The 23,453-nt window shown below is 46.2% G+C and overlaps 1 protein-coding gene across 1 annotated transcript; it reads left to right on the top strand.

Annotated features, from left to right (window-relative positions):
• The first annotated feature begins 2,786 nt into the window (after nucleotides 1–2,786).
• On the top strand, nucleotides 2,787–21,522 carry LOC140355743 (protein NLRC3-like). The gene is made up of 10 exons (XM_072440397.1): nucleotides 2,787–2,803; nucleotides 3,930–3,986; nucleotides 10,133–10,187; nucleotides 10,292–10,481; nucleotides 13,753–15,520; nucleotides 15,835–16,002; nucleotides 16,182–16,349; nucleotides 16,416–16,586; nucleotides 17,289–17,335; nucleotides 20,518–21,522. The coding sequence occupies exons 1-10, from the start codon at nucleotides 2,787–2,789 to the stop codon at nucleotides 21,105–21,107; spliced, it is 3,231 nt and encodes a 1,076-aa protein (XP_072296498.1). The 3' UTR covers nucleotides 21,108–21,522.
• Nucleotides 21,523–23,453: the final 1,931 nt, after the last annotated feature.

The raw sequence follows: 23,453 nt of genomic DNA on the forward strand, positions 1-23,453 counted from the left end.
GTGTGTAACTGTGTGCAACTGGTGTGTAACTGGTATGTAACTGGTGTGTAACTGTGTGTAACTGTGTGTAACTGTGTGTAACTGTGTTTAACTGGTGTGTAACTGTGTGTAACTGTGTTTAACTGGTGTGTAACTGTGTGTAACTCTGTGTAACTGTGTGTAACTGGTGTGTAACTGTGTGTAACTGTGTGTAACTGTGTGTAACTGGTGTGTAACTGTGTGTAACTGTGTGTAACTGTGTGTAACTGTGTTTAACTGGTGTGTAACTGTGTGTAACTCTGTGTAACTGTGTGTAACTGGTGTGTAACTGTGTGTAACTCTGTGTAACTGTGTGTAACTGGTGTGTAACTGTGTGTAACTGTGTGTAACTGTGTGTAACTGGTGTGTAACTGGTGTGTAACTGGTGTGTAACTGTGTGTAACTGGTGTGTAACTGGTGTGTAACTGTGTGTGTAACTGGTGTGTAACTGGTGTGTAACTGGTGTGTAACTGTGTGTAACTGGTGTGTAACTGTGTGTAACTGGTGTGTAACTGTGTGTAACTGTGTGTAACTGGTGTGTAACTGTGTGTAACTGTGTGTAACTGGGTGTAACTGGTGTGTAACTGTGTGTAACTGTGTGTAACTGTGTGTAACTGGTGTGTAACTGTGTGTAACTGTGTGTAACTGGTGTGTAACTGGTGTGTAACTGTGTGTGTAACTGTGTGTGTAACTGGTATGTAACTGGTGTGTAACTGGTGTGTAACTGTGTGTAACTGGTGTGTAACTGGTGTGTAACTGGTGTGTAACTGTGTGTAACTGGTGTGTAACTGGTGTGTAACTGGTGTGTAACTGGTGTGTAACTGTGTGTAACTGGTGTGTAACTGTGTGTAACTGTGTGTAACTGGTGTGTAACTGTGTGTAACTGTGTGTAACTGTGTGTAACTGTGTGTAACTGGTGTGTAACTGTGTATAACTGTGTGTAACTGGTGTGTAACTGGTGTGTAACTGGTGTGTAACTGGTGTGTAACTGTGTGTAACTGGTGTGTAACTGGTGTGTAACTGGTGTGTAACTGTGTGTAACTGTGTGTAACTGGTGTGTAACTGGTGTGTAACTGGTGCAAACATTATTAAGTCAAATACAACGTGTTTGTTTCATATGGTCAAAAAATATGGTTTTGATAAATTAGTGTAGAGTTTTTACAAGAGTGTTTCATTTTGCAAAGCAGCTCAGGTGTTTTATAATTGTGTTTGTGTTTGTGATAATTGTGTGAAGGATTTTACTAAATAAAACAAAACCATCAAAATTGTGTTTATTCAATTGTAAAAAACTGTAAACCAGGACTATTCAACTTTATTTTACCAAAGGCCAGTTTTTTCAGGGGCCAAGGCCTCTGGGCCACTGGGCCCCTGGGCATCTGGGCCCCTGGGCCACTGGGCCTCTGGCTCTGGGCCCCTGGGCCCCTGGGCCTCTGGGCCCCTGGCTCTGGGCCCCTGGGCCTCTGGGCCTCTGGGCCTCTGGGCCTCTGGGCCTCTGGGCCTCTGGGCCACTGCTGTAACACAAGTTTGGGTCACACAAAATATCTCCAACATGTTTTCAATAAATTGAGAGAATACAATAAAATAAAAACTGATAAAAAAATAACATACAAAATGCTTTAGGAACATTGTTTTTTAAAATTGCTCCTCCAGAACTGAACCAGAATTAAACTGAGACGAGACAAGTACAAACAGCTCTGACCATGAATCAAAACAGGTCTAAAGCAGAATTAAACAAGGACTAAACGTTGAACAAACCAGGTCTAAACTAGTGCTCACCAGAAATAAACCAGTCAGATTATTTGTATGTTTGGACGATGGGTTGTCGGCCGCATTATTTCACTTGGAGGAAACAAAAGCTAAAATAAGTCGCACAGAAAAGTAAAATCGATGGACAGAGGCAATAGATTAACTCGATCATTTATTTAGAGCTTCAATAGTCGTTTAAAATGATGTGGCTTCAGTTCCACATGAGTTCAAAGTCTCATTCAGCCCTGTTCAAAACTTGGGCTTTCGAGTCACATTAGAGTAAAAAAACAAACAAAGAATGAGTCCCAAAGCGTTGATTCACTCACGCTCCAATTATGTCAATGTGTGATGATCCCTCATATTATAGACTTTTTGACATAAGACACTCATTTTGCAGCAGTGATGAATGAGTCAAGTTCTGATACAGACTTTAAACTAAAGCTCCATCAGGATGATCTGAAGCAGCGTCTGGAGGAGGAGAACAAGCACAAATGAACTGTCTCATAATCCGTGTCAGTGTCTGGCTCTGAGAAAGATCAGAGAGTTGAAATAGATAAATACTAATATGAACCTGAAGATTCCAGAAGTCTGTGTGTCTGACCAGAGCTGCATCCGCCCTGGGACCAGGGGAACATGAGGTCGAGACCTGATCAGGACTTATCGTTGAACCATGTGACACAAGCTGTTGTTATGGAATAAATATGCATCATTGAGTAGATCTTTTATTTTTTTTTGTATTGATGTTATTTTCTCAATAAAATCGGTTATTATTTGGTTTGTGAAAAGAACACACACTCGTAGCTTCTTTGTTCCAGTTTATTTCCATCAGGTGCAGAGCTCAACAGCAATCAATTTATATCCCGCCAAGACACCAGGAAGTGGTCACAACCGGAAGTGATCAAATATAACAACAAAATAATACATGAACATAAAGTGCACGTAAATAACAATATGTATGAGAAAACAATTCTAACAGTGACGCTTGTACTATCTTACATGCATTACATTTATTTGACCACAAGATGGCGCAGTGGAGCAAGTGAAACACTTTGTGAGGCATCGACTCATGTATCGATACAATTGGCTGAAGCCTCAAATGGTTCATGGGGCTTCATTTGGCGTCACTATTTCTCACAACTTCAACCATTTTGTCTGACTGCGGCCGAGCGCTGCACGGCGGATGTGACGTCAGAGAGGGGCGAGGTCAGGTAAGGGAAAGCGGAGCCGTTTTATAGTGCGGCCCCTGCGTTTTGTGGCCCCTGCGTGTGTGGCCCCTGCGTGTGGTATGGGACACATAATAAAGTAGAAACGCTCCGAGCTAAAGCGAGTGGAGGCCCAAGCCCCGCCCACTTCCGCTAACCTACCTGCGACATAAACTTGAACACCTGACGCAGTTTCTGCTCCGCGTTTATTTCACACTTTAGAGACATTTATAGAGTTTTAAGGAGCAAAAAAACCTCCTCAGACTGAGAAGTGAGACCAAGAAGCGACACAACGTGAGTGACTTTAATTCACAGCCTCTTTTATATCTATTTTATATCTTTTAATCCGGTTTTAGTCGTGTGCGTGTTTTTGGAGGAAAGTGAAAGTAAGAGAAATGTGAGTCACAAACTGACACTCGACAGATCTCGTGTTCTAAAACACAAATGTAAGAGTTTTAAAGAGCTTTAAAGAGCTTTAAAGAGTTTTAAAGAGTTTTAAAGAGTTTTAAAGAGCTTTTGTAACGTGGAAGTTTAACAGAGACAAACTGAGCTTTATCCTGGACTAATGCCACAGTCTGGGTTATTCTTATGGACGTCTCTTGTTCAGTTTGATCATTTTTCTAAAAGCCTCTCCAAATATATTAGAGCGTTTAAATCCATTGAGACGGAATGATCCTCATCAGAGTCAATTTATTCTAGATTTGATGATTATTGATGAGGTCAAACAAGTCATTTATTCACAAATGACTCACTGTGACTCTAGAGAGCAGCTTTATCACATCAAACTTTCTGACTCATAAAGTACATTTAATGTGACACAAACAGCCAGATGAAAGGCACTTTACGTTGTATTTAAATTACTTATTTCTATATGTGACCACTGTGTTTCCCATGAATAAAGGAAACTTTAGTGTGAGTAAAGTGAGCTCAGTCTCAGTCACTGTTTCCTGTGCTTTTCCTCAGGTCCATGATGAGTGACTCTGTGAAGGAGCCGCCTCCAGGGGGCAGCACTGATCCACCGTGAGTCTGACTCTTCACACTTTAGACAGTTACAGTTCAGTGAAGCAGCAGCAGCTTTAACAACAGCTGTGACTGTGTTTTACAGGTCCAGACCCAGGAATCTGTCCTTAAAGAGTGACCGCTCTAAAGATCCACCTCCAGCGTTTAAAGAACCAGGACCAGATTCAGAGTAAGACCCCAGAACCTTCTCATGTGCAGTTCAGAGTTCCTATAACCATAAGAGAGAGTGACACTTTTACTAAAAATGAATGTAATTTATGTCAAACTCTCATTATTGCTGTGTATTTAAGGTTAAAGGAATAAAGGAGGATTTTTCGCATGTGCACTCATCCCCTGCGGAGGCACATCAAAGCCTCGTTGCAACACGTGCGTTTGTTTATTAGCGCGACGGATCACATCGCGTCTCTCGTCTCCGTAGATTTCCGTCTCTTCTGAGCTCAAACTGTCTTTCTCTGTCTTAATGTTGTCCTGTACACGGAGGGAACTATATTATGATAGATCCATGCGCTTAGACACAGCGAAACGTGCTGCTGTCCTGGAGACGAGCCAGAAAGAGGCTGCAGGTGAGCAGTAGGTGCGTTTTATGATTGATACGTGGCAGGACTAATCGGCCGTCCACGCCACGAGGAAATGAGACTCAGATTTGGGCCAAAAAATCGTCCATTACGCCTTTAATTGAGGCATTTATAGTAAAAGTGCATGTGTTTTATTTGATGAGTTTATATTTCTGGAGGCTGTGGGGGGCGTGAACAAGATAAGATAAGATATAACTTTATTGTCCACACATGGGGAAATGTTGGTGTTACAACGCAGTAGATACAGGGGGAAAGGACAGATAACTTATAGGAAGTTTAAAAAACACTCTTAATAGAAGAACTCTTATGTACAAAAACAAAAACTCTTATTAACAAAACTCCTCTCATATCTTAATAGGGACTGGAGAGAAGAAAATAAAGATAAAATATAATAATAATACAAATAAAAATAGCTGGCATAAGACAAACAATACTAATAATAATAATAATGGTAAAGTAAACACTCTTATTTACATCAGTTATATGCACATGAATGACATTAATTACGTGTGAGTGTGACAGTAATTGCACATGAATATGACGGTATTGCACATGGTTAAGTCAGTATTGCACGTGTTCAGGGCTAGCACGTCTCCTTCACACACCAAGGGTGGATCAGGCACTGAAGCTGCTCTCCAGAGTGGACAGAGTGTCCTGCAGGGGGCGACACTCATGGTCCAGCATAGATGTGAGTTTAGCCAGGACCCTTCTGTCCCCCACCTCCTGCACCGAGTCCAGAGCACAGCCCAGGACGGAGCTGGACGTCTTGATGACTTTGTCCAGCTTCTTCCTCTCCCTCTCTAATAATAATAATAATAACTTTTATTTATATAGCGCTTTTCAGTGACCCAAAGACGCTGAACATATATAAAAAAGGGGGGGGTATTTACAGACAGGGGGGACAACACGTACAATACACATTAATATACAGATAAAATGAACAAGACAGAAGAAGTAGAGAGAAAAAGATGGGGATGTAACAGGGGGTAGAAGAGTAGGCAATGGGGTAGAGGAGGCTAGGGGTAGGGGAGGTCATAGGCTTGGGTGAAGAGGTATGTTTTTAGGCGGGATTTGAATGTTGTGAGTGAGGGAGAGTGGCGGACAGGTTGGGGGAGGGAGTTCCAGAGTCGGGGTGCTGTTCGGGAGAATGCTCTGTCGCCAAAAGTTTTGAGTCGGGATGTTGGTGCAGTCAGGGTGAGAGAGGAGGAGGATCGGAGAGCTCGGGTGGGGCGGTGGGGGATGAGGAGGTCAGACAGGTAGGGGGGGGCAAGGTGGTGAAGAGCTTTGAAGGTGAGGAGGAGTATTTTAAAGTTTATGCGCTGCTTGATGGGGAGAGAGTGGAGAGAGCGGAGAACGGGAGTGATGTGATCACGGGACCGGGTGTGGGTGAGGAGGCGGGCAGCGGAGTTTTGGACCATTTGGAGTCTGTGGAGGGAATGGGAGGAGATGCCAGTGAGGAGGGAGTTGCAGTAGTCAAGGCGGGAGGAGATGAAGGCATGGATGAGGGATTCAGCAGCGGGGAGGGTGAGGCAGTGTCGGATTTTGGCGATGCGGCGGAGGTGAAAGTATGAGGTCTTGACGATGTGGCTGACATGGGGAGTGAAGGAGAGGGTGGGGTCCATGATGACACCGAGATTGCGTACCAGGGTGGAGGGGGTGATGGTCGAGGTGTCGATGCTGAGTGAAAAGGGACCAGTTTTATTGAGAGTGGATTTGGTGCCAATGAGGAGGAGCTCTGTTTTGTCACTGTTCAGTTTGAGGAAGTTGAGAGTGAGCCATGATTTTATTGTAGAGATGCAGGTTTCGATGTGGCTGAGGGGAGGGTTTTGGGTGGATTTGGTGGTGAGGTATATCTGGGTGTCGTCAGCGTAGCAGTGAAAGTCCAGGTTGAGTTGGCGGAGGATGTGACCAAGGGGGAAGATGTAGCAGATGAAGAGGAGGGGGCCGAGGACTGAGCCCTGGGGGACCCCCTGCGTTACTGGGGAGAGGGTGGATGAGTGACCGGAGAGGGAAATGAACTCTTGCCTGTTGGTGAGGTAGGATGTGAGCCAGTCAAGTGCAGAGCCCTCAACACCCAGTTGGCGCAGCCTTTGTAGGAGGATGGAATGGTTTATAGTGTCAAAGGCTGCGCTGAGGTCTAGTAGTAACAGGATGTTGAGGGCCCCGGAGTCTGCAGAGGTGGGCGGAAGCCAGATTGGAGGGGTTCATAGAGGTTGTTTGACTGGAGGTGGGTGTGAAGTTGGGCGGCGACGATGCGTTCCAGCGTTTTTGAGAGGAACGGCAGGTTGGAGATGGGGCGGTAGTTGGAGAGGTTGGCGGAGTCTAGGGTGGGTTTTTTGAGGATGGGGGTGATGGAGGCCAGTTTGTAGATGGAAGGAACATGGCCGAGGGATAAAGACTGGTTGAAGAGGGTGGTGAGATGGGGGATGAGAGCAGGGAGGCAGGCCTTGGTTAGAGTCGTTGGGAGGGGGTCGAGAGAGCAGGTGATGAGGTCTATGATATGAGAGGAGTTAACAGAGGAGAAGGTGGTGAGGGGAGGGAAGGGTGGGTGGTCAGGGAGAGGGGGGGGGGGGGGGGCAGGGGTGGGGGTGGTGATGGAGTTAATGGAGACGGCAGTCATGGAGCTGTTGATTTTGGAAATTTTGTCATTGAAGGCAAGGAGGAAAGAGTTGCAGAGGTCAGGGGACGAGGGTGGAATGATGTCCGGTGGCTGGAGCAGCTTGTTGACGGTGGAGAACAGGGTGCGAGGGCTCCGGTGGGAGCTGTTGATGAGGGTGGAGAGGTGGGCAGATTTGGCGGCTTGGAGAGCGTCACGGTAGGAGGAGATGTGTAATTTGAAAGCTTCGGCGTGGACGGTGAGGCGGGTTCTTTTGAGGAGTCGTTCAAGTTGGCGGCCAGTCTGCTTCATGGTGCGGAGTTCAGGGGTGTACCAGGGGGCGGGGTTGATGTATGAGACGGAGGAGGTTTTCCAGGGGGCTAGGGAGTCAAGGGAGTCGGAGAGGGTGGTGTTGAGCATGACAGCATAATCGTCGGGGGAAGAGGGGGGGAGTCAGGGGGGAAAGCAGAGGATATGAGCTGGGAGAGCGTGAGGGGGTTGACTGACTTGATATTGCGGTAGGTGATGGTGCGTTTTTTGGGGTTGTGGGGCGAGGGTAGGGGGGCGGAGAAAAGGATGCAGAGATGATCAGAGAGTGGAAATGGGAGGGGGTGGGGCTTAGATATGGGTAGGAGAGAGGAACAGACTAAGTCCAGAGTGTGGCCTTTGGTATGGGTGGGGAAGTCAATATGTTGGGTGAGATGGAAGCAGTCCAGGAGAGAGAGGAAGTCGGATGTCAGTGGGGTGTTGGGGCAGTCAATGTGGATGTTGAAGTCACCAGTGAGTAGGAGGCGGGCAGAGAGAGAGGATGCGATGGTGAGGAGTTCGGACAATTCAGTGAGGAAAGAGGGGTGGGGCTTTGGGGACGATAGATCAGGATAGCGGTGATAGAGTTGGGGAAATGATGAGATGGATGGAAGGTTGAGGTTCAGTTCAGTGATGGATGTAGATTTTTTATGAATAACAGCAAGACCTCCCCCACGCCCGGAGAGGCGGGGTTTGGCAGTGTAAGTGTAGTTGGAGGGAGTGGCTTGGTTGAGAGCATAGAAGTCCAGGGGCTGTTGCCATGTTTCACAGAGGAGAAGCAGATCAATGTTATTGTCCAGTAGCAGTTCAGATATAACAGGTGATTTGTTGGAGAGGGAGCGGCAGTTCAGCAGTGCAAGGGAGATGGATGGGGGCGCGGAGATGGATGGGGGCGCAGGGGTGGGGGGGCGGAGGTTGCTGAGGTTGGCAGTGCGGCTGGTGGGGGTGACGGGGGGGCGAAAACTAGTCCAGAGTGAGGGGATAGGTGAGCCGTCGTTGGAGTGTTGGTTATGGGAGAGACCAGAGCCCCTGTGGATGTAGCGGGGCCGGCGAAGGATCCCAGCTGAGCTAGCTGCAGAGGCAGCAGCAGCTGGGAGACGGTGATTATGGTTGAGGAGGTGAAGGTCAGCAGCAGTGTAGGTGAGTAGGCGAGAAGTTGGTGGAGCGGTGGCCTGGAGGCGCGGGAGTGATAGTCCGAGGAGGAGATGGAACGTAACAGCAGATGAGAGTAATCCAGTTAGAATGTTGGCGGTGGCTAGAAGCTGGTTAACTAGAAGCTGGTGGGCAGAGAGTTGTGAAAAAGCAACAGTGGACCGGGTGTTGAAGCTGGTGGAGTGAGTGGCGTTGGCCCCAGACCTTGTCTGCACGGCAGGGAGGCCCCGCGATACCATGACGGACCTCAGCAGGTGTTAAGCCAGCTGTTAGCTGGCAGCTAGGGCAGTAGATAGTCCAGGAGTGAGGGAGGAGATGAGCGATGGACGGTGCAGTAATGTCCGATGAAGTTAAGGAACAGGGATGTAGACAGAAGACAACACAGAGACGCGGGAACAAAACAAAACAATGGAAACGACTAACAAAACAAAGACGTTGGGACAGAAGCGGCAGTCCACATACCAGACGCCGGCGTTGCTCTAGCCCAATCAAGACGGATTTGAGTCCAGTTTTGTGACCAGATTGCCCCCGTCTGTGGAGCGGGGAAAGCAGAGAAACGGGGCTGTACCTTGGTTGTATCTCTGTGATGCTGCTGCTCAAGCAGGCCACACCTACAGGAGCTGATGCCACCACAGAGTCGTAGAAGGTCTTCAGGAGTGGCCCTGTCACTCCAAAAGACCTGAGTCTCCTCAGGAGGTAGAGCCGACTCTGGCTCTTCCTGTACAGTGCGTCTGTGTTATGAGTCCAGTCCAGTTTGTGGTTCAGATGAACACCCAGGTACTTGTATGAGTCACTCTCTCAATGTCCCGTCCCTGGATGTTCACTGGTGAGGGGGGCAGTGGGGTGGCGTCTGCGGAAATCCACCACCATCTCCTTGGTCTTCCCCGCGTTGATGAGGAGGTGGTTCCGCTGACACCAGTCCACAAAGTCCTGCTCCAGTCCTCTGTACTCCGCATCATCGTCGTCCGTGATGAGTCCGATGATGTCAGAGTCATCAGAGAACTTCTGCAGGACACAGCTGTCCGTGTCATGTCTGAAGTCTGCAGTGTAGAAGGTGAAGAGAAAGGGCGCGAGGACAGTGCCCTGGGGCGCCCCCACACTGCAGGTCCGAGTGTCAGACACACAGTCCCGGGCTCTCACTAACAATCCCCTAAAGGGATCGCAGCAGAAACAGTTTGAGAAGCTCTGGTGTATGGACTGGATGGTTAGAACCTTCTGCAGTTTATTCTGTGACTGAGCTGATGTTTCCAGGTCCAGACAGAGCCACCTGTCCTTAAAGAGTGACCGCTCCAGACGTCAACCTCCAGAGTTTAAAGAACCAGGACCAGATTCAGAGTAAGTCCCAGAGGAACCTTCTCCAAATCCTGTTTCTTTAAAGACGTTTTTCTCAACACCTGTCGCTCCCGTCGCTCCTGTCGCTCCCGTCGCTCCTGTCGCTCCTGTCGGGGGTTTGTTGGCTCTGATGTTCTGCAGTGGACAGAGTGTAATGTTGTATCATTGGTTTGTTTGTCCCACAGAGAGGAGAGCGCAGAGGGCCCCAGAGGAGACTGTGACCTGGACTCTGTTTTCAAGGTTTGTACCAAAAGCGTCACATGGTCAGAAACATTTAGAGGAGATTCCACCTGCAGAGTGGATCCCAGGGCCTGACCTGCTCCTCTGTGTTCTCTGTGTTTCAGCGTCTGGAGGAGCAGGTCCTGGATTATGTCAAACAGCAGCTGCAGAGGCTCCACAGGCTCCTGGCCTCAGATTACCCAGAATGCTCTGAGAGTGAGGAGGAGGAGTCGAGCAGAGAGGCGGTTCTGACCATCACCCTGGACTTCCTGAGGAGGATGGACCAGGAGCAGCTGCTCCAGCGTCTGCAGAACAGTAAGGCCACGTTTACACTCATGCTAACTTATATGTGGAGCCTTAGCAACACAAAGCTAGCAAAGCACGTTAGCAACACAAAGCTAGCAAAGCACGTTAGCAACACAGAGCAGGCAAAGCAACAGCTGTTTTCTGTTTGTCGCAGCACGGCACTCTGCGTAGAGGCTTGGGCTGAGTACCCAAGTACTGAGAGTGGCTTTTGCACTTGGTTTTCAGCTCATTTGTTATTTCGAGCCTTTAAACATCTTGTCAAAGGTATAATTCAGGTTTTAGATTTGATTTTGTATTTCTTATATTTGTGTAACGTCTGCTGCTCAGCGCCCTGAGCATGGAGCAAACCGTTCCAAAGAACTCTAAACCGGTCTGAGGGGCCGGGGCCAGTCCAAACGTGCCTTAAGAACTCTGTGAAGGTGTGAGGGTCTTGGGTCCAGCTACAACAGAGTGTGGCAGCCCCCCACCTAAATCAAACACTGTTCTAGTCCCTGTGGTGTTTGAAGTGTCTATAATCCCTCAGAGCGGGGACTTTACTCACCTGAAAGCAGCACGTGTCGTAAGACAAACTAGCTTTAGATATTAGGTTTTGTCACGGCGGAGCAGCCGAACAGTCCACCAGAGGCTTCAGGACCCTCTGTGTGATGGACAGTCAGGTGACCAGAGGGGCGGAGCTCCAAATGCACCATTCATCTGTTATAATACGAATATGAAAACTATTTACCTTTGGTTTCATCAAAACAATTAGAAATATACACGATCTACATGTCACACTCAACATTTCATAATGTATCTAGGGATGTGTACCGCTACAACGGACCGGATCTGGACTTGTAAAAACGTTTCGGTTCAGGTTAAAAAAAAACGAAACCCTGGTGATTCGGTTCTGGACTCATAAAAAAATATAGTATGTGAGTGCTATATAGCACTCACATACTATATCCTTTTTGTTCTAGAATCTAGACCATCTTAAACCTTCCATTGATCGCGAAATTTGCGCTGGACGTAAACACTGCCATGCGCCGCCGTCAATAGCGCACACAGACCCTAATTAGTGACGCACGCGTCTTCCGGGCAGAAGTTAAAGCCGGCGAAATAAGTTTAAAGATGCGAGAGACGGGAGCGCCTGGTACGTGTCGAGCTGCAGAACCGTGTGTCCACATGTGAACATTGAAGTGAAGCCGGTGAGATCGCTGGCTTTATCTGAACTGTTTAAGCTGTGGCCGCCGCATGCCATGTTGTGATGGTTAAAGGGGCGGGGTCAGCTTGGTCTTGTCTGGGTTGTGCTTTGGTCTTTGTGTAAATATGAATGAAATAACTTAAGTGTTATGTTGTGGTGAGATGTATTTGGCATTAAGTAAATACAAAGGAAAGTCAAAGTAATATTGCTTAATTGCTGCATTCATTAATTGGAGTTTATATTTTGTATTTGTATTCTACAGTTGTTAAATCTGGTCTGGTGTTTAATGCTGCTAATATGATGTATTATTTTGATGTGTTGTGTAAAATATTTTCATATTCTACTTTTGATACTGCTAAGTTGATGCTTTATAGTGATTCAAGTTGACTTTTATGCTAGTTTTTATAACTCTGTTATTTTACACTGTTATTTAATTATTTACACTGGTGTTTTGTCTGTTTGAAGGTTTTTACCTGACTTTTGATGCCAATGGATCTGTAACATTAAAGATGGAAATGTGTCTAAAGGCAAAACATTGTATCAGATGAAACAGCTGCTTTGACCCTTGACCCCGACTGACCCTGTCAACAATACTCAACATGCTCTTGTTCCTCAAGTAAAACACATGAATGTGTGTTAACTGTTAGTTAAGCTATAGTTTAGCAGCTAGCTCGTAGCTAGTAGCTTGTGATTTGTAAGTTGTAACTTCTGTTAAAAACTGTGAATAAACCAGACAAGTTGAGTTTATTTCAATCTGCAGTTAAGCCTTGTGTTTGATAGTCGTCCTTGTTCAAGTGTCTTCAACATAATTTAGCCAAGTAGCTTGTGTTATGCTGTTATAACATTATGCAAATATGGCATGGTTTAGGTCCGGACCTAATGAGTCCGGACCTAAACCTAAACCTCTGGATTTGAATCCGGACTTGAACCTGAACGTGGGTTTAGGTCTGCATCACTACTGATAGTCCATTAAAGGACTGATTGTAAACAAAGAGGCTAGTTTGATAGAAAACAAAGAGGTTTAGTTTCTGTTGAAACCAATAACACCTTTTCATTAGGAGGTCCCGCCCAGTGGGCAGGGCCTACCCAGAGTAGGATAAATATCTCTTTGGAACGATTGGACATAAAGTCTCTGACCCATTTGATAATGCCTCCATGAACACCGAGGTCCATGAGCCTGTTCAGTCAAATATGTACACGCAGAGAACTGAAAGCTGATGTAAAGTCCACAAAGAGGATTCTAGCATAATGGTCAGGGGCCTGAAGGTGCTTTGCTAAGGTGTTATATAGAGTGATAGCTGCATCTTCTGTACTTCTGACTTTCATATGCAAACTGTTAGATGTCCAAACAGTTGGATATAGACGACATGATGTTTTTACTCACAGTTTGCTCCACACTCTTACATAAAATGAAGGTAAGTGTTACTGGGTGAAAATCATTCAGTTCAGATGCTCCAGGTTTTTTAGGTAGAGGCACATTTCATGTGATGAGCTACAGCTGTTATTGGCTGAAAAGGACTGATCAGAAAGGATTATCTGGATTCAAATGTTTCTGCTGTTTCAAAGTGTGCGTGTTACAACTGCGAGGGTAAAAGAAGTAACAAAACCAAGATGTTCAATGGTGAAATAAAGTTTGTTCAATAAACAGGAACACAAAGGTAAATGAACAAACACAGACACGACTAAGAAAACAAGTTAAGTGTCTCTATAAGGTACGAGTCACAGGACAAACAAAACAAAGGCCCATGAACAGAATCAAAGTGACAACTTAAAAGGAGACAAATAACAAACGAACAAACTACAAATGTCTCAAAACACAAAATCAGGCGCTACCACCACAGCCCTGATGAACAAGAAGACAAATGGCCTTGTGCAGCTGCAACAGGTCCTTAAATACTGGGAGTGGCTGCAGGTGAAGACTGTGGATTGGCCCATCAACCAGAGGAAACAGGAACAGGGAACATTAGAGTCAAACACACAACAGGGAGGACGGGGGCCGGAATAGTGGGTTGAATTTCATAAAATCTCCAGAGCTCTCTCTGCTCTAACTGAACCCAGTGTGTCCAGTTACACGTCTGATGCAGATTTCTCTTTTTACAGGTCTGTGTTCTAAGGTTCAGGGAGAAGTGAAGACATGTCTGATACAGAAGTTCAGCCGTGTGTGTGAGGGCATCGCTAAAGAAGGAAACTCCTCTGAACTGAAGCAGATCTTCACAGAGCTGTACATCACAGAGGGAGAGGCCACAGAGCAACATGAGGTCAGACACATCGAGACCAGGAAACCGGCCTCTGCAGAGACCGCCATCAAGTGTGAAGACATGTTTAAACTCCCAATCAGAGAAGAACCAATGAGAGCACAGACAAAGGGACCAATCAGAGTCGTGCTGACGAAGGGCGTTGCTGGCGTGGGGAAAACGGTGCTGACTCAGAAGTTCAGTCTGGACTGGGCTGAAGGTAGGACAAACCAGGAGCTCCTGCTGCTGTTCCCGTTCACTTTCAGAGAGCTCAATGTGCTCAGAGACACACAGGTCAGCCTGGTGGAGCTGCTGCACCACTTCTTCAGTCCATCCAACGCTCTCTGCAGCTTCCAACAGCTCCAGGTGCTCTTCATCTTTGACGGTCTGGACGAGTGCAGACTTCCTCTGGACTTCAGCCAAACCCGGGTCCTGAGCGACCCCACAGAGTCCGTCTCAGTGGACGTGCTGCTGGTAAACCTCATCAGGGGGAGCCTGCTTCCCTCCGCTCTTCTCTGGATAACCACGCGCCCCGCAGCGGCCAATCAGATCCCTGAGTGGTGCGTCTCCATGGTGACAGAGGTGCGAGGGTTCGCCGACCCGCAGAAGGAGGAGTACTTCAGGAAGAGGTTCAGAGACGAGCGGCAGGTCAAACTTGTTCTCTCCCACATCAAGAGCATCCGCAGCCTCCACATCATGTGTCACATCCCGGTCTTCTGCTGGATCCTCTCCACAGTTATACAGAAGCTTCTGGAACAAACAGAGGAACCAGAGCTGCCCCGGACTCTCACACAGATGTACGTCCACTTCCTGGTGGTGCAGGCCAAAGTAAAGAACATCAAGTATCACCAAGGATCAGGGACAGACCTTCACTGGACTCCAGAGACCAGGGAGATGGTGCAGTCTCTGGGAAAAGTGGCCTTTGAGCAGCTGCAGAAAGGAAACCTGATCTTCTACGAGTGTGACCTGAGCGAGTGTGGGCTGGACGCTGCAGCGGCCTCAGTGTACTCCGGAGTGTTCACACAGGTCTTTAGAGAGGAGCCAGGGCTGTACCAGGATAAGGTCTACTGCTTCATCCATCTGAGTGTGCAGGAGTTTCTGGCTGCTCTTCACGTCCATCAGACCTTCTTCAGCTCTGGAGAGAACCTGCTGTCCTCATCAAACTCTTCTGAAGAAGCCTTCTTTAGCTCTGCTGTGGACCAGGCCTTAAAGAGTCCAAACGGACACCTGGACCTGTTCCTGCGCTTCCTCCTGGGCCTGTCTCTGCCGACCAATCAGAGGCTGCTGCAGGGTCTGCTGACTCACACAGGAAGTGGCTCTCAGACCAATCAAGAGACAGTAAAATACCTTAAACAGAAGCTCAATGATGAGTGTCTGTCTACAGAGAAAAGCCTGAACCTGTTCCACTGTCTGAACGAGCTGAACGACCGCAGTCTGGTGCAGGATATCCAAAACACCCTGAGAGAAGGACGCCTGAAGGCAGATGAACTTTCTCCTGCTCAGTGGTCAGCCTTGGCCTTTCTCTTACTATCCACAGAATCAGACCTTGAGGAGTTTGACCTGAGGAAATACTGTCCCTCAGAGAAGGCTCTGCTGAATCTGCTGCCGGTTATCAAGGCCTCCACCAAAGCCATGTGAGTACAAACTACACTGTGGAAGAGTGGTTCGCACTCTCAACTCAAAGTCTACCCTAAATCCAAATGGCAGAACATTCCAGGGTAATGTGTCCAACAAAAGCAGCTAAAATGTGAAAACACTGGTACATAAACATGTCCTCGAGGCCATATAATCCTAAAGTTCAACTACACACAGACTTTCATAAGGTCCACTTCCTCCAGCAGCATCACTGAAGCACAAATCAGACTGACATCGGCCAAACGGACCTCATAGTTGACACTTTGTTCACGATCAGGTGTGAGTGCGCTCTAATCTCCCTCTCTGTCCTCAGTCTGTCCGGCTGTAACTTGACAAACAGCATCTGTGGTCCTCTGGCCTCAGTCCTCAGCTCCTCCAGTCTCACACACCTCGACCTGAGTCAAAATGACCTCCAGGACTCAGGAGTGGAGCTGCTGTGTGATGGACTGAAGAGCGCCCCCTGCAGACTGGAGACTCTCAGGTTGGATCAACTACATTTTGCTCTTCCAGTGTTTGTTTGTCTATTAGTCTATTGACATTTCTATTCTATTCATCATAATAACTTGCATTTAAAGTTATTTTTAAGTTTGTGTACTGCTTCAATACTATTACTGCAATGACTATTTCGGGGCATAATAAATAAAAATGTATTGTCCCCAGATTGAGTACTTGTGGCCTGTCCTCTCTCAGCTGTGGTCCTCTGGCCTCAGTCCTCAGCTCCTCCAGTCTCACACACTTCGACCTGAGTCAAAATGACCTCCAGGACTCAGGAGTGGAGCTGCTGTGTGATGGACTGAAGAGCGCCCCCTGCAGACTGGAGACTCTCAGGTGAGACACTCCCATCATGCACTCTGCCCCTTGTTTCCACATGAGTGTAATGCTGTGTGTCTTTAGGCTGTCTGGATGTCTGGTCTCAGAAAGGGGCGGGGCCTATCTGGCCTCAGCTCTAAGCTCCACCCACTGCCATCTAAGAGAGTTAGACCTGAGCTACAACCATCCAGGACCCTCAGCAGAGAGACTGACCGCTCTACGGGACGATCCACACTGCCCCCTGCAGTTTGTCAGGTGAGACCACACTGCCCCCTACAGACTGTCAGGTGAGACCACACTGCCCCCTACAGACTGTCAGGTGAGACCACACTGCCCCCTACAGTTTGTCAGGTGAGACCACACTGCCCCCTACAGTCTGTCAGGTGAGACCACACCGCCCCCTACAGACTGTCAGGTGAGACCACACTGCCCCCTGCAGTCTGTCAGGTGAGACCACACCGCCCCCTGCAGTCTGTCAGGTGAGACCACACTGCCCCCTACAGTTTGTCAGGTGAGACCACACTGCCCCCTACAGTCTGTCAGGTGAGACCACACTGCCCCCTACAGTCTGTCAGGTGAGACCACACCGCCCCCTACAGTCTGTCAGGTGAGACCACACTGCCCCCTACAGTCTGTCAGGTGAGACCACACTGCCCCCTACAGTCTGTCAGGTGAGACCACACTGCCCCCTACAGTCTGTCAGGTGAGACCACACTGCCCCCTACAGTCTGTCAGGTGAGACCACACTGCCCCCTACAGTCTGTCAGGTGAGACCACACTGCCCCCTACAGTCTGTCAGGTAAGACCACACTGCCCCCTACAGTCTGTCAGGTGAGACCACACTGCCCCCTACAGTCTGTCAGGTGAGACCACACTGCCCCCTACAGTCTGTCAGGTGTGGGCCCTGGTTCAGGGGTTGGTCCAGGTTCTGGTCTAAACTAGACATGTGTTTTCCAGGTTGGATCCTTCTGGAAAGCGCTGGATGGTTCCAGGTCTTAGAAAATGTGAGTAGTATTTTATTTGGTACAACTTCACATGTAGAAGACTCACAGCTGTAGATCTGATGTTTTTATTTGAACTTATCGACACATTTAGAGGTTTGACAAGCAGCAACTTCCACAAACATCAGACTGAAACAGTTTCACTGGAGGAACTGTCCAACTTTACATTTGAACTAGGGCGATCTTTACATTCATCTTTATTCTCCTAATCTTACAGGTAAATATGATAATACCTTATTATTATAAGACAGATTTATGACGGCGTCTTCTTTATCCTGAGCTTTCGCTCTCGTACTCGTCTGTCGTCATGAATTGGACTTGGAAACATATTGTCCTGCTCCGACGCCTCGGCCGCCGCTCACACTTTGCCCGTCTGTTTGTGCTGCAGTTTGTGGCATCTGTAGTCAAGGGGTAAATGCAAAAGAAGAAGTCAGAATCAGAATTAGAATCAGAAAAGGTTTATTGTCAATGAACATAATTCACAAAATAGGAACTTGCTTTGGTGATTCGGTGCAACATCAAACGATGAACAATGATAAAACAACATATATAAGATGAAAAAGCCCCTGAAGGCTTGGGCCCTGGACACGGCAGACGGGACAAACGATGTCTTAAAAGGTCGTGTTCTTAGTGGCAGTGAGAGGAGGCTGTTGCTGCGGTTACTCCTGAGCCCACATTGTTGAGTTACTCCTGATGCCCTGGTCCTCCTCCACCACAGCTCCCACAGACTCCACCCTTTCCCCCGTCACACAGACACATGTATGTTTGAGTATGGGATCAGAACCTGTGACTAGATGGGCTCCATACAAGTGCATATGGTCCTCACGTGGTCCACACGCAGCGGTCACTGCTAATGTTAAGGCTGAAGTCCAGAGCAGCAGAAACACTGAGGAGCTGTGAGTACAATGTGCCTGGGCACCATCGGCTCAGCTCTGCAGACGTCACATGATCTATGCTCTTTTTCTCTTCAACACTACACGTTTATTACTGTTTATTGTGTTTTTAGGCCAATTGAAGCTGAAAATAGATTTAATTATAAGAAATAAATAAGTACGAGTCACTTTTGAATAAGGCTGATTTCACCACTAGATGGCGCACTCAGAAGACATGTCATGTATTAATGTAAGAAATGTCTTTGACTTGTTTTTGTTCATCCTTTCTACAAATAATAATGGATTCATATCACAAAGAGATATTGACGTGTCTCAATCATTATTTAATATGACACAGTCACGTTTGGACCTTTGACTTTTTTAATTGAATGTAAGACACAAAGACATATTGTATCAGACACAAATAAACACTGATATGTTTATGTCTGAGACACAATTAGGCTGCGTTTTACATATTAACTGTTACTCAAGATATATTAATATATCATTTAATATGAATTAAAGCGCTCCGTGAGGACTCGGGAAATGCGTGTGCCTTGGCGCTTCAGTCTAAAACAAGTCTTAAAAACTAAAGTAAAAAGGGCCTAAAGAGTCTTTTAGTTGGAGCAAAATCTGATCCTAAATCAATAAAGTTGTGTATTTTCCAATCCAACCCAATCCACTTTATTTATACAGCACGATTTACACAACCAGAGGGTTCCAAAGTGCTTCACAGCAGGTAAAAGACTACAGAGGCATAAATAGGATAAAAGTAATAAAATAAGATATAAAAACAAAATCAAATAGAAAATTAAATCAAACAAACACACTAAAATCAATGGAATAAAAATAAACAAAATAAAATAGATAAAAAGGTGCTGCCCTCCCAACACATATAAAACATACAATCAACACACTACATGGAGTTAAAAGCCAGAGAAAACAGATGTTTTTAGAAGCGATTTCAAAAGAGGCTTTTCTTATGGGGAGTGGCACTTTGTTCCACTGGAGCTGCCACTGCAAAGGCTCGTTCACCTCTGACCTTTAGCCCGTGGCACTGCCAGGAGCTGGTCAGCTGACCTGAGGGAACGGCTGGGAGTGTAGGGGTGTAGCAGCTCGGAGAGGTCAGGAGGGGCAAGACCATTTAAGGCTTTAAACGTAAATAAAAGAGTTTTAAAATGAATCCTAAAATGGACGGGCAGCCAGTGGAGTGAAGCTAAAATAGGAGAAATGTGCTCATATTTTCTTGTTCCAGTTAAAAATGTTGCTTGTTCTTCTACAATCCATGTGTGTGAGAGACTTAAGAGGCAGTAGACGAGTCAAAGGAGTCAAAAGTCACTTATTGGTGAAAGAAGAAGGCTAAAGTTCAACAATCTGGTGTCTCCACAACATAGTAAATGTGCTGTACTTTGACTTGATAGAATCTTGTGTTTTTACAGCCGTGTGTCACGACCGGCTCGTCTCGCTCCGTGAGGACTCGGGAAATGCGTGTGCCTTGGCGCTCCGGTCTAAAACAAGTCTAAAAACTAAAGTAAAAAGGGCCTAAAGAGTCTTTTAGTTGGAGCAAATATCCACACTGTGTCCACGGACATCTCCCCTGAACACCACGCCCACTTTTAAACTGTCAATCATGTCATCTCAACGTTCATGTTTATAAATGAGAATTGATGAGAACAAATCTGTCTTTGAATAAATGTGGATTTTGAGAGGCTCCAAAGCAGAATGTGGAACGTCTGAAAAACATCCACATTCACAGGTGAAGAAAGCACAGTTTAGGTCGTCCACCAATGATTTATTCACAAATATATAAATGCACATCTCATTTGACCTGCATCAATCCATCAATGTGTCTGTCACAGTGAGTGTGATGCTCTGAAGCTGTGGACCACTTTAAAACACTATTCTGCAATATTCATATTGAAACTGTCGTCATGGAATTAAACTGGAGCCAAATTCAGCTTTGTGTTCTTCATGTTTTATAAAGGCTCAAGATCAGACTAAACTAAGGGTCAAAACATGAAATATAAGAAGATCAGATCGGTATCGGATCGGTATCGGATCAGTATCGTAAAGAACAAACATTAAAGATCAGTATTGGATCTGGAGCCGCACAAACTGAACGTCCCAGTTCAAAACACTGATGAGGTTTTGAGCCAAACTAAACATGTTGAAGCTGATCACACATGAGCTGAGCCTCCAACCACCTCATTATCATTGATTTACCTTTGAGAAGAAACAGGACTTTCACACTTCATATTTACTCTCACTAACCTGTTTAAATCATCACATTTTAAATGTGTCTTTGTGTTTCAGATCACTGTGAGCTCACTCTGGATCCAAACACGGCAAACAGAAGACTCCATCTGTCTGAGGACAAACGGACTGTGAGATTCTCTGAGTCAGAACAAGTTCCAGATCATGAGGACAGATTCACACACTGGTGTCAGGTCCTGGCCTCCTCCGGCCTGAGGGGGCGCTGTTACTGGGAGGTGAAGTGCAGGGGGAACGTTGATGTAGCCGTGAGTTACAGAGGAATCAGACGGAGAGGAAAGAGTGAGGAGAGTGAGTTTGGACTCAATGATCAGTCCTGGAATCTGAGGATCTGGGGAGGAAAATATTATTTTCTGCACAATGAGAAAGAAAGACCTGAGTTTATGTCAAGTTTGAGAAGATATAAGCTGTCACCTCTGTTTCCTCCAAACACCTCCAGAGTGGGCGTGTTGCTGGACTCTGAGGCTGGAGCTCTGTCCTTCTATCAGGTCCTCTCTGGTGGAGAACTGTCCCACCTCCACACCTTCAGCTCCTCCTTCACTGAGCCTCTGTTTCCTGGGTTTAGACTGAGGAGGTTAAACAGTTCAGTGTCTCTGGTGAAGCTGAGCACACAGCGCCCCCTGGAGGACTGACACTTCAGGTCCTGTTAGTCTGGTCTCATCCCAAACACAAACACATTTAGAAAAAACATTTAACTTCAATGAGCATTTTATTATTCATATTATTTTGTCAAGATTATTTTAGTGTTCGACGAATCAAACAATTATTTCTGTTTTACATTGGAACGCTTCAAAAAGGAATTTGTCAAATCTGACTAAACTCTCATGGAGTCAGAAACTGTCACTCATTCTCAAACATTTTATCATTATTATTATTATTATAGTTTTATGTTTTCAAAAGTCCCAGGACAAAATGGTATTTACTCCCTGAACATTTGTGATGAAATGTTTTGCTTCATGTTTAATAAATGTATTTAATATTTCTTTGATTTTCAGGATGAATTGACTGATGATGGTTGACATTTTGCTGATGATGTGATTTATAATAAAAGAGGGTTTCATAATAATCACTGGATATTGTCTCTTTTTCCGACCATTCTCTGTGAACCCTAGAGATGTGTGAAAATCCCAGTAGATCAACAGTTTGTGAAATACTCAGACCAGCCCGTCTGGCACCAACAACCACGCCACCTTCAAAGTCACTTCAATCACCTTTCTTCCCCGTCCTGATGCTGCTTTGAACTGCAGCAGATCCTCTTGACCAAGTCTACAGCCTAAATGCATTGAGCTGCTGCCGTGTGATTGGCTGATGAGACATTTGCGTTAACGAGCAGTTGGACAGGTGTACCTAATAAAGTGGCCGATAACTCAGCAGCGTCCACACAAAGAGCCCTCATTACAGGGGTCACCTTAGACTGTATTAGATCCTGTTTAACCGTGTTGGTCAGAGATCCTGGGAGAGACTGGACACTCTGTTTAGATCTTCTTTGGCTACAGCAGATCTGATATTTGGCACAGAATTCACACACAATGTTCTTCTTTCTCCACGAACAGCGTTAGAAAAGCTCTGGTGGAGAAAGGTCCATCTCCTGTTCACAAGTACATATCTGTTATTCCACGTGGGAGAGTTGTGCGCTTGAACTTGTGTTTGAAGAGGAGTTTTTCATCAAGAAGGACCTGCAGATGAAAATGTCCCACTCACGTCTCAAGAGGAAGTCAAGACCACACAACTTTTTCAATATTAAACTGTGAATATAGTAGCAGAGAGAGCGCACTGGACTTTAGTCGCTCCAGGTCCATTTATTTTTAGTTCTTTTCTTTATTTCTGAGTTTGGATTTGTGAATATGACATTTTTCCAGAATGACCAGAAGGTTTATAATGTAACGTTTGTTCAGATTGTTGTAAAAAAGCAAAGAGCTCGTCTCGAAACGGAAAAGTCAAGTTTGGGTGTTAGATTTATGAATGAACCTGACACGACATTTCCAGAAGGTGGCAGTGTTGGGACATGAGCAGAAGAGTTACTGTTTCAGACTTTGACTGGCAGAATGTACCACGTGTGTATTTATATACCTGTGTGAGTATTTGGGGGCGTGGCCTCTGACCTCACAGTCCAACAGTCCACTCGTTTTCATGGTCTATGGGTGTGACACAGATTCTGCTCAGCTTTGATTTCACATTTTAGAGACGTTTATGGAGTTTTAAGAAGCAGAAAAACCTCCTCGGACTGAGAAGTGACACAACGTGAGTGACTTTAATCCACTTTTATATCTCTTTTATATCTCTTTTATACCTCTTTTGCCATCACAAGACTTAAAGACTTAATCTCTCTGAACATAAATGAGATGGTGGAGCAAAGGTCAGAGTCTCTTCTTAAAGAATTCAAAAAGGTGCAAAAGGAGGTTCTGAGCTCACAAAAAGCCTGAAGAAGATGATTGTGGACACGTGTGAGTCTGTGGATCCAGAGACCAGCAGTGTCTCCACTTACTGGGGGACTGTGGTGGCTGGATCAATGCTCGTTTGGGGCGTAGGGTGTAGACAAAGGATTCACGCTGACAAAGCTCTGCAACTTTTCAAGTTAGTTTATTTACAGAGTCAAATACAGGACAGCAGAAAACAGCGCCCTGGGTCCGCTGGTGATCAGGAAGACGAACCCCGTCTCTGGGCGCACCTCGCCTTATATACTGAAACCGCACAAAGACCGATAAACAATATCTGACAGGTATGACCCTATCCATGTACCAACGGATTAGCCAATGAGAGAACAAGATGTAAAAGTATCCTTATTTGGGTAGCACCAGGGGAGAAGTTACAGAAATGAGATCATGAGAAAACACAGATGTATACGAGGCATCTCAAGGCCTCGCAGCCGATGGAGACATCTCTCATTCGGTAGTTAATCAGATGTGGGCCCCTTACATTCCGTGGAATAGACATTTTGGTAGAAACACACATATTCCTAAAAGCCAGTCTCAGAATGA

This window comes from Eucyclogobius newberryi, unplaced genomic scaffold (assembly GCF_026437365.1).
Source record: "Eucyclogobius newberryi isolate DKJ021-1_F unplaced genomic scaffold, fEucNew1.0.hap1 SCAF_12, whole genome shotgun sequence".
In the NCBI taxonomy this organism is placed as follows: domain Eukaryota; kingdom Metazoa; phylum Chordata; class Actinopteri; order Gobiiformes; family Gobiidae; genus Eucyclogobius; species Eucyclogobius newberryi.

Coding starts and splice junctions, on each gene's coding strand:
- LOC140355743 (XM_072440397.1), top strand. Junction 10,188..10,291: donor ACCTGGACTCTGTTTTCAAG/GTTTGTACCAAA, acceptor TCTGTGTTTCAG/CGTCTGGAGGAGCAGGTCCT. Junction 16,587..17,288: donor TGCCCCCTGCAGTTTGTCAG/GTGAGACCACAC, acceptor TGTGTTTTCCAG/GTTGGATCCTTCTGGAAAGC.